Source organism: Ictidomys tridecemlineatus, chromosome 5, assembly GCF_052094955.1.
Source record: "Ictidomys tridecemlineatus isolate mIctTri1 chromosome 5, mIctTri1.hap1, whole genome shotgun sequence".
Taxonomy (NCBI): Eukaryota; Metazoa; Chordata; class Mammalia; order Rodentia; family Sciuridae; genus Ictidomys; species Ictidomys tridecemlineatus.
In genome coordinates, this window is record NC_135481.1 from 116,014,651 (window position 1) to 116,028,796 (window position 14,146).

The window sequence follows — 14,146 nt, forward strand, 5'->3', positions numbered from 1 at the left end:
CATGAGTTCCAGGATGAACTGATACTTCATCTTATATGGGATGGAGGCAGTTTATAAAGCCCGAGACTGAACTTTACACACGTAATGTTACTATTAACATGTGATTGACTGCGGAGAGGGGAGAGGCGTGTGGACAAGAGGGGGAAAACATGATTTAAGTTAAAAATAAGGGTTGGGAATGTCGCTCAAAGTTGGAGCACTTGCCCAGCATGTGCAAGATTCTGGGTTCTGACCCCAGCACGATGGGCGGTAGGGATGTACATTACATGGACTACTGAGAAAGGATTTAATACCTTTATGGAATCCCAGTAACAACCTGCCACTGTCTCTACAAAATAAAAGACATGTAAAATTTTAATTTGCTGAGATTAAACTTAAATTATTAAATTTGCGGCCTAAAGTGTTCTCAAGAAGTGAAATCACTGTTAAAAGAAACAGTAGTGGGCTGTGGATATGGCCCGGTGGTAGAGTACTTGCCTGGCATGCATGAAGCCCAGATTCCATTCCCAGCACCACAAAAAATAAAAATAAAAAATAAAAATTTAAAAAGCAGGATTTTTTTGTTTGTTTTAAAATAATACATTTTTAGTTTTATAAATTTGACGATAATAATTGTACATACTTATAGGGTACATTTTAATAACATCTATACAATGTAATCAGATCAGGGTAATTGGAATATCCCTCACTTTACACATTTATCACTTGTGTTGGGAATGTTAAAATACTTACTGTTCTGAAATATACAATTGCTGTTGAGCACAGTTACCCTACTGACGAGCAGTTGTTTTAAGCTTTATTTGAACTTAAAAGAACACATCTCTGGGCTGCAGAGCTCTGCAGAGCTCTAATATACTAGGTCTGCACCTTTTCTCTCTCGTAGGATGATTCTGAGGTCCCATTTACTGAAGAGGATTATCGAAGAAGAAAGCATCATCCCAATTTTACAGACCACATCAATGCTGAAAAAATGGTTCTCAAATTTGGAAAAAATGTAAGTATGGAGTCATAGAACATTTAGGGTAGAAAAAGGGGTTTTTGAGGCAGTGTACCTGGGCTGCTTCCTCCTCATTCATATTTACTCAACCTGGTTAAGGTAATATTTTACTGCTTTGAGTTCTGTCTGCACAGCTGGAAATGCTCCTGGCTTTATTCACACCATCACGATTCTTTAAACACCTTTGTTTTAGTTTCCTTGTATTTACACCCACAGATCTCTCAGCTTCAGGTTCACTCCAAGATATACTGTCCTTAGGGTGCTGGCCCAGACTCTCAACTAGCCCACCGAAGTAAAGCCCTCGCCCATCAAGGGGTCTGCATATCCCAAGGGTCCCCTGGTCCAGAAGATGCAGATAACTCAGTTGGAATGGAAAAGAGGGGAACTACATTGTCTCTGATCCCAGAATCTATCTCATTTGTTTCTTAAAACAATTCTGAAAAGTGCGTATTAACTTCATCTTGCAAATAAAGAGATGGCACCTTCCAGGGGTTAACTAGGATTTGCCAAGCCATCCTGGGCACTGCTCTGCCTTGTCTGATCTACCCCTTACAACAGTGGTATTGTCCACGGACACCACTGTCCCCTTCATAGATGCAGACACCATGGGAAAGTGGTGGGGCTGGGATTCAAACTGAGACCCATCAGACAACAGGCCTATGGATTTGCTTTTATTATTTCCCCCGGACTCCAAAACTGTATCATCCATAGAGTTTATCTTGACACATCCACAGTCACTCATTATTAAAACATACTGAAGGCTAAGAAGTTTATGTAAACAATAATAATAGCTTATTAGAGCTGGGGTGTGATTTCATGTAGAGCACTTGCCTTACATGCACAAGGCCTGGGTGCCATCCCCACTACCAAATAAATAATAATAATAATAATAATAGCTTATTAGCCTTCTGTTGCAACAAATGTATCATTTTTACATATATCTATCATAAAATTATTTTATTTTTCTTGTCTTTTATCAACATAAACGATGGAATACCCTGGTAATGAAGAAGTAGTAATAGCTGAGAAGTCATTAGGGGCTTAGCTTCCAGGACCGCATGTGTAATTTACAAAATTCTGTGAAGTAGGTGCTTCTATCATCATCCCTGTTTATCTTATATGGAACCCCAAGAACCTCTAAGGATTTCATTACATTTTTCCCACTTCTAGACCCACAGTTAAGTGATGTGGAACAATAGTTCTAAGGTGACACCTAGTGGTCTTGGAATATATTACAACAGAAGTTCAATTGTCCTCCAGTTCTGGCTGACTATAAAAAACACATTGACATTAGCAATGAATTAGGAATTCAATCCCCTTTTCTGTCCACTAGCTTATGACCATTATCAAGTCATTAAACTTTTGGGGTTATGATGTCTTTTCTTTTCCTAACTGTTGGGAATTAAAGCCAGGACTTTGCACATGCTAGACAACGTTCTACCACTGAGCCACATACCCACCCCATAACTTCTGGGGTTAAAATAAATAAAGTAAAGGGGCTAGATTAGATGTTCTAATATTCTTCCAGTGCCGAATTCCATAACTTTATTGTTTTGTTAAAATTCATTATTGTTGACCATTTATGTCTAATTCATTAGTTTAAAATAAATGATCATATGCAAAAACTAACTAGTTGTCTGAAGTAAAGAAATATCATCATCTTATTATTATTAATATTTATTATAAAAATCAAACACCTTCAAATAATAAAATCTATTCTTTTCATCTCCAGCTTTATTGCTTTCCTTCTGTTTTTGTTTGTTTTGTTTTTTGTTTTGTTTTGTTTCTTCTCCCAATGCTAAAGATCAGCCCAGGGCTTTATGCATGCCCGTCAAGCACTCTATCACCAATCTACATCAAAAGCCCAATTTTTAAATATCTTTTATAAATGCACTATTTTTGATCTCAGTCATTTGCCAACTAATTGTCAAAAACCAATTAAGAATTAATACCATAAATCAAGGTGGGCATGATGGCACACAACTGTAATCCCAGCAGCTCTACAGGCTGAGACAGGAGGATCACAAATTCAAGGCTAGATAGCAATTTATCGAGACCCTGTCTCAAAAAAAAAAAATAGAGATGTAGCTCAATAGTAAAGATCCCCTGGGAATCTGAATCACGCACACACAAAAAACAAAGAAGAATCAACACCAAGAATTGTCGTTCTGATAGAATGTTGTAGAATAATGTCTGATGCTAATAGTTTTCCCACTGTCTGGGTTACACAGGCCTAACATAGAAAAGGCCCCTGTGTCTGTGGATTATGAAAGATTAGAATTGCTTTTTTGTTTGCTCTATTTGTATTTTCTATAATCAATCAGTTATTGGTACATTTTAAGAGTTTTCTCTCTAAGCAAGTACAGGATAGCTATTGAAAGGCAGAATAGGGCTGGGTGGCTCAGTGGTAGAGCACTTGCCTAGCATGTGTGAGGTACTGGGTTTGATTCTCAGTACTTCATATAAAAAATAAATAAAATAAAGATCCATCGACAACTAAAATTTTTAAAAATTTAAAAAGAAAGACAAAATAAAATATTTGTAAGCTTGATTTGACTAGAATGTTCAATATGTGTATTCCCGATTTTGCATTCTTTGATGACATTAGCACAGAAAAGAAAATGATACGTCTCTCCCATAACATGGTGTGTGTAACCCAATAGGATTCCCAAATTTTCCCAAAATTCAAACAAGCCAATCAGACTTTAACTTTCTGATACCAGCCTAAAATGATGCTAGCCTTTCTTTCTTTCTTGTTTCTCCCCACCATCACCGCCACCATTTATTTGGCTGTTTTTTTATTTATTTTGTGTGTGTGTGTGTGTGTGTGTGTGTTGGGGTGGAACCCAGGGCCGCACATCTGCTGGGCCAGGTCTCTCCGCTGAGCCACACCCACAGCCCCCATGACTCTTCCTTGCCCATCGAAGTCACAGGAAGGGAAGTGCTCAGTCATCATCTGCTTGAGGCCCAGTACTCCACGCCATCCACCCTCAAGTCTTCTATTCCTCTTCTCTAAAGGGTCCTGTCTCCCCAGCAGACCCCCTTCAAGCCCTTAGTTCAAGCAAAATACTGGTATATGTCTTTAAAGTACAGTGGGGGTCATCTGAACCCTAACTTCAGCCTGCTCAGTTCCCAGCACCTTTTCCCAAACCATAGTCTCAGACCAAAGCGACCCATAAAAGATTCAAAACATCCTAAAATAAAGCTGTTAACGAGAATGTTTTACTGAAACCAATTTCCTCCTTAAACATTTTATCAGAAAGAATGAGTGAAAAAAAGAGCATTTTTTCCCACATTTTTGGTTGGTGCATTAGAGTTGTACACAGTGGTAGGATTTGTTGTTGATATCTGCACATGCACACAATGTAACAATGTGATTTGTCCAATATCACCCCCCAGAACATCTTCCCCAAAAGAGCATTTTTTAAGCTTGCATTACCCCCACACCCATGTTTAGAATCTTCCTCTGTTTTATCCCTTCTGTTTTGAGCCATCTCCCACCCCCTAAATTCTCAGCTGCACTCTCCCACCCACCCCCTAAAACCTCAACAGTTATTTAATTTCTTCCCAGAAAGCAAATGCATGCCCATCTAGTTGGGGCTTGAGAGGATCTGCAAGATTACCTCATGCACATAGGCTTTTAAAATCCTTTGGGGAATCTTTTGCTGTCACATTACCCAGGACACTTAGGAGAAACCTGGGAACAAGATCACCTTGCTCAGCTCTTCCACTGGTGGGAATGGGAACCACAGATTCAGAGGTCTCAGTGCAGACGGCAGCTCCAGCGCTCTGGGCCCTGGTGGGAGGCAGCAGTCATGGAGGAGAGCTGTCAGTGCATGGAGGCCAGGAAGTGGGAGGGGGAGGGGGGATGCACCTGCCAGGGCACCCCCAGTGACCCACCTCCTCTAGCCATGCCCACCTGCCTGCATTACCACCCAGTCAAACCAGGGTGGTCTAATGAGGTTATGGCTCTTGTAATCTAGTTATTTTACCTCTGATCATTCCTGAATTAACACAGGAGTGTTGGGGACACCTCACATCCATACCATAAAGCCATCTAATTAACCAAAGGTTTTTAAAGTTCTGATCTGAAGTGAGGCAGCCTCTGGAAGTCTGGAAGTCAGGTGTTCCCTGCAAGGGCTGGGGACAAGGCTGAGTGGAAAGGGCTGGAGCACTTGCCCATGAGCCCTCTAGAGGTGACTGCTCCTTGTAGACTGGAACCTTAGATCAGCAACACAGAAAAACATCGTGCCAAAAATCAATTACACGAGGTTGTCTGGGGGTTTGATTTGTTGTTTGGGTTTTTTTTTTCTTTTTTATCCTTATTACTCTTTTATTTTGAAAGTGTTTCACTGTGTTGCCCAGGTTGGCCTCAAAAAACTCCTGCACTCAAATGATCCTCCTTCCCCAGCCTCCCGAGTAGCTGAGGTGACAGAAGTACCATTGCTCCCAGCTCTATTTCTTAATTAAGCACATCCAGGTCACATATTTACTAGAATATGAGTGGGGAGGGCACAGAGGAGGAAGATCAGTGTCCAGGTATGCTCTCTGCCCTAAGCTTCCAACATGCCAGAAAGCCATATGCCCTGGGCCACTCTCAGCACTGTGATGAGTATTGAAACAGATAAATGCTGGGTGGGGTGTGGCTCAGTGGTAGAGCGCTTGTCTAGCACTTACCTGTGCCCCGGGTTCCATCCCCAGTGTCACCACTGAGGCAAAGTCCCACAGTGCCTGGCCCACCCCAGGTCGGGTGAGTGAACATCCGTGCCAGCTAAAACTCCCCTAACTTGCTTCGTGCTCCACCCCTACCCTACTAAATGGTTAAAGAACTTCACAGAAGGTCCCTTTTTAAAGGTTCCTTCCCCCAGTACCAGGATAAAACTTTCATGTATTATGTTTTCACAAATAATAGCTTTGGCTTTAATTGAATTAGGATTCCCAACTAAAAAAAAAAAAATTTTTTTTGTACCAGGGGATTGAACCCAGGGGTGCTTTACCCCTGTCCTTCATCCCCAGCCTTTTTTATTTTTATTTTGAGACACTAAGTTGCTTAGGTCCTCACTAAGTTGCTGAGGCTGGCCTCAAACTTGTGATCCTCCTGCCTCAGCCTCCTGAGCTGCTGAGATTACAGGTGTGCACCACTGCACCAGCATTCAACTAAATTTTAATTGTGGTCAAAGACATTCCTGAATAGTGCAGAAGTGTGTTCTCCCATTTAAAGAACATTATTTCTGTCCTAGACAATACCTAAGAAGCCTAGAAGAGTTAATGAAACTTCCTTCAGTGCTCATTTTAACTTCTCAAATGATCTAGTCAACAAGATTGGTAAACATTATAAACAACTTTTGTTCTGTTTTAACTAACAGGTCAAAAAACTTGCAACTTATGTTATTGCTGCCGGACTTCAGTATGGGGTGGAAGAAGGCATCTTACACACTTTTTTTAAGGTAGGACTTTTCAATGACTATGGACATTTTAACGTATTTTGCGGGACTCAGGGTGGAGCTCAGTGGTAGAGCACTTTGCCTCTGGGTTCCATCCCCAGCACCACAAATAAATAATAAACAGAAAGTGTGCTGCAATAAGGAAATGCAGATTGAAGGTGGCTAGTTCCACATAATAAGGAAAAACTTGGGCATCTACCGTTACCACCTGCGCTTAGTTGCCATTATTAACCACTTATGTTCACACGCTGAGAACAGTAAAGGAAAAGATGGATTTCCTTTCATTGATGAAATAAATATTAAGTGCCGACCGTGTGCCAACTCTTACAGGTACAGGGGACACAATAACATCATAAAGCCTCTGTCCTTGTGGTGCTTACTTCTAGTGGGGTAGGCTAAAAACAAAGAAGATGAAGATGTAAACAAAGACGCCAGCAAATATGGAACATTTCAGAAGTTGAAACACGCTACAAAACCCAGCAGCACAGAATAAGGTGGAGTGTGCCAGGGTGGGGTCGCGACAGGGATAGGGCTTCTGTGTGATGGCTCAGGGAAGACTTTCTAAAGATGTGGTGACTCAGGGAAAGGCAACGAGGGAAATCACTAAGGTGCTTTCTGGGGAAAGAACATTCCAGGCAGTGGGACTTGAATGCAAAGAGCCCAGGTGGAGATGTGATGGCTATGTGTGAGGAGCAGCAGGAAGACCAGGAGGCCCAGGGGGTTCAGGGAGTCAGGCGGAGCCCAGGTCCCAGCCACGGTGAGAGCTTTGACTTTTTTGACCATCAGACTGTTTTGAGCAGAAAAGTCACAATCTATCTGAAGTTTTAGAAGATCGCGCTGTTCTGCGGCTATGTGAGGGTGTGCCCTAGCGGGGCAGGCAGAATGGAGAGGGAGAGAGACCAGCCAGGAGGGTCTGAGACCTGAGTGGAAACGGTGGTGATTCTGAAAATTGTTCTGGTCGGGGTGTGTGGGGAAGGTAGAGTTAGTGGGATCGCTCAGACTGTGAATGCAAAGGGGACTGAAAGCAGAGGACCGTGAAAAGGATCTGGGTGTAAGCAGTGGACGTATGGGGGCTGCAGGCTATTGAGATGGGCAGGATCGGCGCTGGAGTAGGGCAGGGCGAATGCAGTGGGAATTCAGGAGTCCAGTCTGGGCCTGTGACTGGAGATGACTGATTTCAAGCACAGATCAGAGTAGGCGGTTGGACGTAAGAGTTAGAGATCAGAGGGAAGGTTTTAGATCTGTGGGACCCGACGACTTCACCAGGAGAAGGAACGTGGAGAAGATATGAGATGAGAGGGAGTGAGGAGGGGAGGCTGCCGGGTGGGGAGGTAAGAAAGAAACAAGAGTGTTGAGAGAGCCAAGCAAAATGTATCTAAAAAGAAAGAATGAAGGCTGGGGACAGCTCTGTCAAGGAGCGCTCACAAAGCACACAGAGGCCCTGAGCTCAAATCCACACTGCTGAGTCAATAAGGAGAAAGAAGGAAAGAAATCACGTCACATGCCACAGATAATCAAGTCAGATGAGACCTGGGAGTTGGCCACGGGGTTTTGCGAGGCTGTAGGACAACAGTCCCGCAGGAGTGGGTTCTGCAGGGAGCAGGTGGAGAGGAGTTGAAGAGGAATTTTGCTGTAAAAGAGGGATGGAGACAACAGGGGAGAGAGAGAGGGAAGAGGGTAGCTGAAAGGCTGGTTGGATTTATTTTTTAATAAATATGACAGCTGAAGAGGATAAGCCACAGGAAACTCCCTGTCCTGTCCCCTCCCGGCCGCCCCTCCCTGCCTGACCGCTGAGTGTTGGCCTTACGGGCCTCTGCCGACCTTTTGTCTCCTCCCTCTCGGCTCTTTCCCAGGGTCACTCCCCCAGGACGGGCACCAGTGTCCTCCAGACCTAGCCCCCCAGCCAGGCTCTCTCTCACACTCCAGCTCTACCGGTCCAGCTGCCCCTCAGTCCCTTAACTCTACCTCTGAGCCACATCCCCAGCCCTAAATCCTGCAGTCACCCCCAAACCTGCTCCCCCTCCAGGGCTCCATCCCAGAAAATGGGACCACTCTACATCTAACTACTATCAGAACCCAGTTCCTCCTCCTCACCCGTCACCAGCTTCCCAAACTGGTAAAACCCAACCTCCCTTCACCCCCCTCCTGCTTCCCAGCCGCTAGTAATTCTCCATTCACATCAACTTTCTTTTTTTTTCTTTTTTTTTTTTAGCTTCCACGCATAAGGGAAACATGAGGTACTTATCTTTCTGTGTCTGGCCTATTTCACTTAGCAGAATGTCCTGAAGTTACACTCTATTCCTCCTGAGAGGAGTGAATTCTAGACAAATGTCATGAGGACTGATTTATGAAGCCTCTCCTGGAGGGGATTTCTCGGCTGGTGGTCAGCTCTTCTGGAGCTCGTGACCTGCAACAGTCAAACGCATAGAACCAGGGGAAATGCTTTTCTTTTTTTTCTTTTAGATAGCTTGGTTGGGTGAGGTTCCTGCTTTACCTGTTTTTGGAGATGGAACAAATGTAATTCCGGCAATTCATGTTCTTGACCTAGCAGGGTAAGCATTCTCCCGGAAAGGGGACTCTCCTAGATGGTTTGTGTATCAGTCTGTTAACTAATCTGTACTGAGAACTCAGCAGTGTTGTCAATTTGATTCTTCACCACACCCTAGCAGGGGGCATCTTACTATCTCCATTTGCATCTGATGAGAATTATATCTAACTAAGAGGTCTACATGTCTAGATTTTTGTTTTGTTTTGTCTTATTTTGTTGTGATGCTGGGGGTGGAACCCAGGCCTTAGACATGCTCAGCAAGTGCTCCACCACTGAGCCACACCCTCGCCCTCAACGCTCCCCACTTTTTTTTAAAATATTGACTTTTTACTTATAGGTGGACACAATACCTTTACTTTGTTTTATGTGGTGCTGAAGATCAAATCCAGTGCCTCCCGCATGCTAGGCGAGCACTCTGCCTCTGAGCACAACCCCAGCCCTAAGGCCCTGTACTTCTGATGACAGGTTCAGGTTCATCTCTTGGGAACTTTGTCAGCAGAGTGACCTTCTGGAAAAGAAAGAACTTGTTCTGTACACTCTGGGAACATAGTTTGCCTTTCCTTTGTCCAGATGACATGGGGATGTCAGGCCCACCAAACTAAATTCCACAGATCAGATGATGAACTGTCGACCTGAAGCTTTTTCTTTCTTTCTTTTTCTTTTTTTTTTTTTTTTTTTTTTTGCAACTGAAGGTAAAGTGCCAATTCAAAAGAACAACTCTGCCTTTAAGGAAATAACTCTGCCTTTAAGTTTATTCTGAGGTAAATGTGAATGATGATGGCCCAGGAACACTAACTCAAGATACCTATAAATCAACATCAACAAACACACCGGTGGGCCCATTAGGCATGTGGGTCGCCGGGAGATTCTCCCTGCAGGTAACAGGTATTACCTCACAGCACTCCGCTTTGGAGTGGAAGGAGGCTGGAGGTCGCTAGGCTTAGCAATACATTCCAAGAGGTTTACCTAATAGTCACGGGAATGTTAGGTCACACACAGAGGTTAAAAGTAAATGGTTGTTTTTCTAAGGGGTCCACCATGGCCCAAGATGATGTCCACTCTTGATCAATGACAATCATCTCTCCACAGCCACAGGGATCCACACAGCAAAGGTTGGACAGTCTCCAAGGTTTCCAGTACAGAACTTAGCTGACCTGTCTTTCCCATTCCCAGGGGCTCCCACCCTGCCACCCAGGCAGGTCCTGAGACCTTCTCCTTAGAAGACCCTGCCTTCCAGGGTCCAGGGACCCACTCCCCCACCCCAGGCACGCTTCCAGGGAGGGAACAGTTTCTGCCCTTCAGAGAGGGGCTGGTTTCCGCCCTCCCCTCATCCACTGGCCACAGTGATTACTCATGGTCCCAGAAAGATTTACCAGGCAGCCAGTGAAACTTAGACGTCACCGCCATTCCCCTATGTGCATGCCTTTCAAGGCCCTGAACCTCATTTTTATTATTGTTCTTAAAGAATTTCTTAAAGTACGAGTTTCAACTCCACCAAACCTCGATCTGCTCCAGCCTGCGTTAACTCTGGGAGCGAAGGAGCCAGACCCGCCCTGGCCTTTTGCAGACATTTTGCATTATGTAACAGGGTTCTCAAGATGTGGCGGAAAGGCTCTTTTACATTCTTAGGACAAAATACTTAGCATCAGTCTACAACATCTTGCTCCCAATAAATTAGTGAAAATGTTCTCATTATGGAACTTGGGGCCCTCTTCAGTAACACTGTTTTCTTCTTGCAAATTTCTCTGAAGATTGCCAAATACTTAACAGAAGATAAGACGCTAAAAAATCTGATAAATTAAATATAAAACAAATGTAAAATGAACTGTTATTGTTTCATTTAGATGTGTGCATTTTTCTTTCATTTTACTGAAGAGGAACCTAAAATGGGGGTTGGGTGGAGAGGCCCTTGTGATGGACTTCTATTAACCCTAGTTCTCTCCAGATCCTTCAATCTGCCCAACCCCTGCTCTGCCCTCTCCAGAGTTCTGGGGATTGGAAGGTTTCTTCACTTGGATTTTCTCATTGATAAAACGGGGATGGTGATAGTGCCTGTCTAGTAGGCTGTTGTGAGGATTCAGTGGCAGAGCACCTCGCACAGTCCTGGCTAGAGTTAAGCACAATGTTGACAGTCAATCATTCAGAGTAGGACACTCAGGCTTGGTCACTGCTGCTATGCGACTTCCTTGAGATACTGCTTCTCTGCATCGGTGTTTCACTTTTGTCAGACAACAACTCCAAGCAGTCTTGGAGATCGTGGAGATCGTGGGCAGGGGCTTCCTGACCTAACGGGATTAGGTCTTTTCGATGGCGAGGTGCTGCAGACTAGGAGAAGCCCAGCTCCAGGGCCAGGCGGTTCTGACTTTAAAGGCTGGCTCCACTGCTTTCCTCGTAGGTGGTCAGCCTGGGAAATGTCATCCTTGGGTGCAAGGATATCCTTGGATAATGATCCCAACCCCAACCTTGTTGGCGATTAAGAGAACCCTCCAAATGCCATGTCTGGGGGTGGAGTTCAGTGAATTCTAGTTCACTGTCTCTCCTCAACTTTTCCTCTCTTCTCTGTTGCTCTGCAGAGTGATACAAAACGTAATAGACCACGTGCCAAAGCTCCATTACCTGGTGGCTGTGGATGAATCAGTCCATACCCTGGAGGACTTTGTCAAGGTACGGCACTCGGGAGTGATTTGTTAAATAGCTTTACTCCTAAACAAATATTAGGAATTCGTTGTGCTAATAAGACTGAGGACTCCTAAAATATAATGTCCTTAAAACTAGAACTCTGTATTTGCAGTGTGTGGGGGGAGTTACGACCAAAATGGCCTTCCTTCAGCCTACAAGGGGAACAGGAAGGACCACATAGGGCTCTGGCTGAGAGGACAAACAGTCACTGCACCAAGGACACACAGATGACACAGTGGAATCCTAAAGTGTGTGTGGAGACACTGTTCTCACAGTATGGCTATGCCCAGGCTCACCAGCCCTCCTGGCCACCTCCAGGCCATGCTGGCTGATGCCACCACCTCGCAGCCTGGGGAGTGTGACCATCGCCCTGCCCCACCTGCCTCCTCTCTCTGCATTTGTAAGATTTGGCTCAGATCTCTTCCTCAGCACCCTCCCTGCTCCTGCAAAGCTCCCCCTCCAGCCAGAGGCCTCTCTTCCATGCTCCCAGAGTATCTTAGTCTGTCTGGGGTTATAACACAGCACTGCAGCTTGGCAGCCTTTGTCCCTCAGTCCTGGAGGCTGGGAAGTCCAAGATCAAAGTGCTGATAGATATGGTGACGACTCGCTGTCTGGCTTCATAGACGTCACCTTCTCCCTGTTAGGGTCTATAAACAAGTCAGGATGGCGCCTGGCATTTTGCCAGAGGGAGTGGTTTGTGAAGTAATGCCAGTATATGTATATACACCCCTCCTGTCCTACAATAAATGGCTCCCACTCCTGCTGTATCAATGTACACAGTTGCTTGCCACCCCCGCCACCCCGGTTAGTTTGCTGCAGCCGGTCTGCAGCACTCCCTGTGTGCCTACGTGGTGGAAGGAGGCAGGGAGCTCTCTCTGGCCTCTTTTATCAGGGTACTAATCTCATTCATGAGCCTCCAACCTCATGAACCGATGGGCTCCCCAATCCCCACCTCCTAAATCCAACATCTCAGGTGTTAGGATTTCAGCATGTGAAGTCGGGGTAGTGGGGAGCACAGACTGTCAAGGACAAAATCATAACTAATTTAGTTACAGTTGTAATTAGCTTTTATTCTCAATTCACGAAATCAGGAAAGCCTCCATTCTACAAAACAGAACAAGGGCTCCTGCGGGCTACGGAACAAGGAAACCAAATAGCAAGTAAAACGCTTATGGGTTAGCATCAGGTTAGTTTTTTGTGAGGGTTAAAGCAGAGGGAATCTCCTTCATTAAGCTGACTCAGGTAGACAGGAATCTCCTGTTTGGGGGAAAAATAGTTCTGTTTGGGTCTATCTGCTTCCCTGTTTCAGCTTGATTGGGTGGCACTTAGCATGGGTCACTCCATTTTGGTTAGGTCTGGTCTGCTGGGGCCTCGTGCCACAGTTCAGTCTGGAACAGTGGGCTCTTGTGATTTTTGTTTTTTCAGCCTCCTTTGCTGAGCTGCAAGGGCATTATCTGTGTCTGTCTCCCTCTTCAAACTGGGAGCTCCTCCAGGGCAGAGAGTGGGCCTTACTCATCTCTATCTCCAATATATTTTCAGAATAAGTAACTAACTATGTACCCTCTATGCCCTGCACTCTATTTTGGAGTATATAAATATTCAGTTCTGTTCACATTCATTTGAGAAGTTTTATATAAACTAAATAACATCTCTACTCTTCCCTAACAGTGCATCAGTAAACACACCGGCCCTGGAAAAACCCAGAAAGTACCCAAAGAAAATGCTTACCTAATCAAGGACTTAAAAGTTAGTATATAATAAATTCTTAAAAAAAAAAAAAAACTGTTTTCTAAACCCTGCTGGTTCCTGAGGGTGTGGGTGGAGGCCTGTCTGCAAAGCATGTGTTCTAGGTGCTCTACTTAAAGCAGCTTCCTCTTCTAGCCTCAGTTTTCATTTGTGAAAACCCTTCAGAGGCCTAGTCAGAGAAGGGGTGTGAACGCTGATGTGTAAACTGCTACTCAAACACTGGGTGTGTTCACCGTGGCCTGTTTCTAAAATTCCATGAGCTGGGTGAGATTCCAACCTTTCTTCACATCACAACAACAAATAGCTTGTCGTCAGGTGGTGAGCTCTTTAAGCTTGCTTTAAGATGTAATCTGGTTTTTTTGTTGTTGTTTGCTCCTTTCTTTTGTTTTTCCTAAGTACTGGGGCTTGAACCAGGATGGTCTACCACTGAGCTGCATACCCAGCCCTGTTTATTTTGAGACAGGGTCTTACTAAATTGCTGAGGCTGACCTCAAACTTTCAATCCTCCTGCCTCAGCCTCCTGAGGAGCCTCCCACATGCTGAGGCATGTGGGGTGGCACCTGGCTTAAGCACCGTATTTACATATTTAAGAGTGATATTTTGCCAGGGCACGGTGGCACATGCCTGAAATCCCAGTTACACAGGAGGCTAAGGTAGGAGAATTCCAAGTTCCTGACCAGCCTCAGCAACTAGTAAGACCCTGTCTCAAAATAACAAATAAAAAAGACCAGG

General features: G+C 44.6%; 1 protein-coding gene across 1 annotated transcript in view; it reads left to right on the forward strand.

Moving 5' to 3' along the window:
• The window catches only part of Ak7 (adenylate kinase 7), a 60,443-nt gene that overhangs the window by 18,837 nt on the left and 27,460 nt on the right, over window positions 1–14,146 (forward strand). Inside the window, exons 5-9 of the mRNA XM_078050830.1 lie at window positions 884–994; window positions 6,364–6,444; window positions 8,905–8,993; window positions 11,563–11,653; window positions 13,337–13,414. Of these exons, the coding sequence (XP_077906956.1) occupies window positions 884–994; window positions 6,364–6,444; window positions 8,905–8,993; window positions 11,563–11,653; window positions 13,337–13,414 (450 nt within the window). The remainder of the gene's footprint in view (window positions 1–883; window positions 995–6,363; window positions 6,445–8,904; window positions 8,994–11,562; window positions 11,654–13,336; window positions 13,415–14,146) is intronic.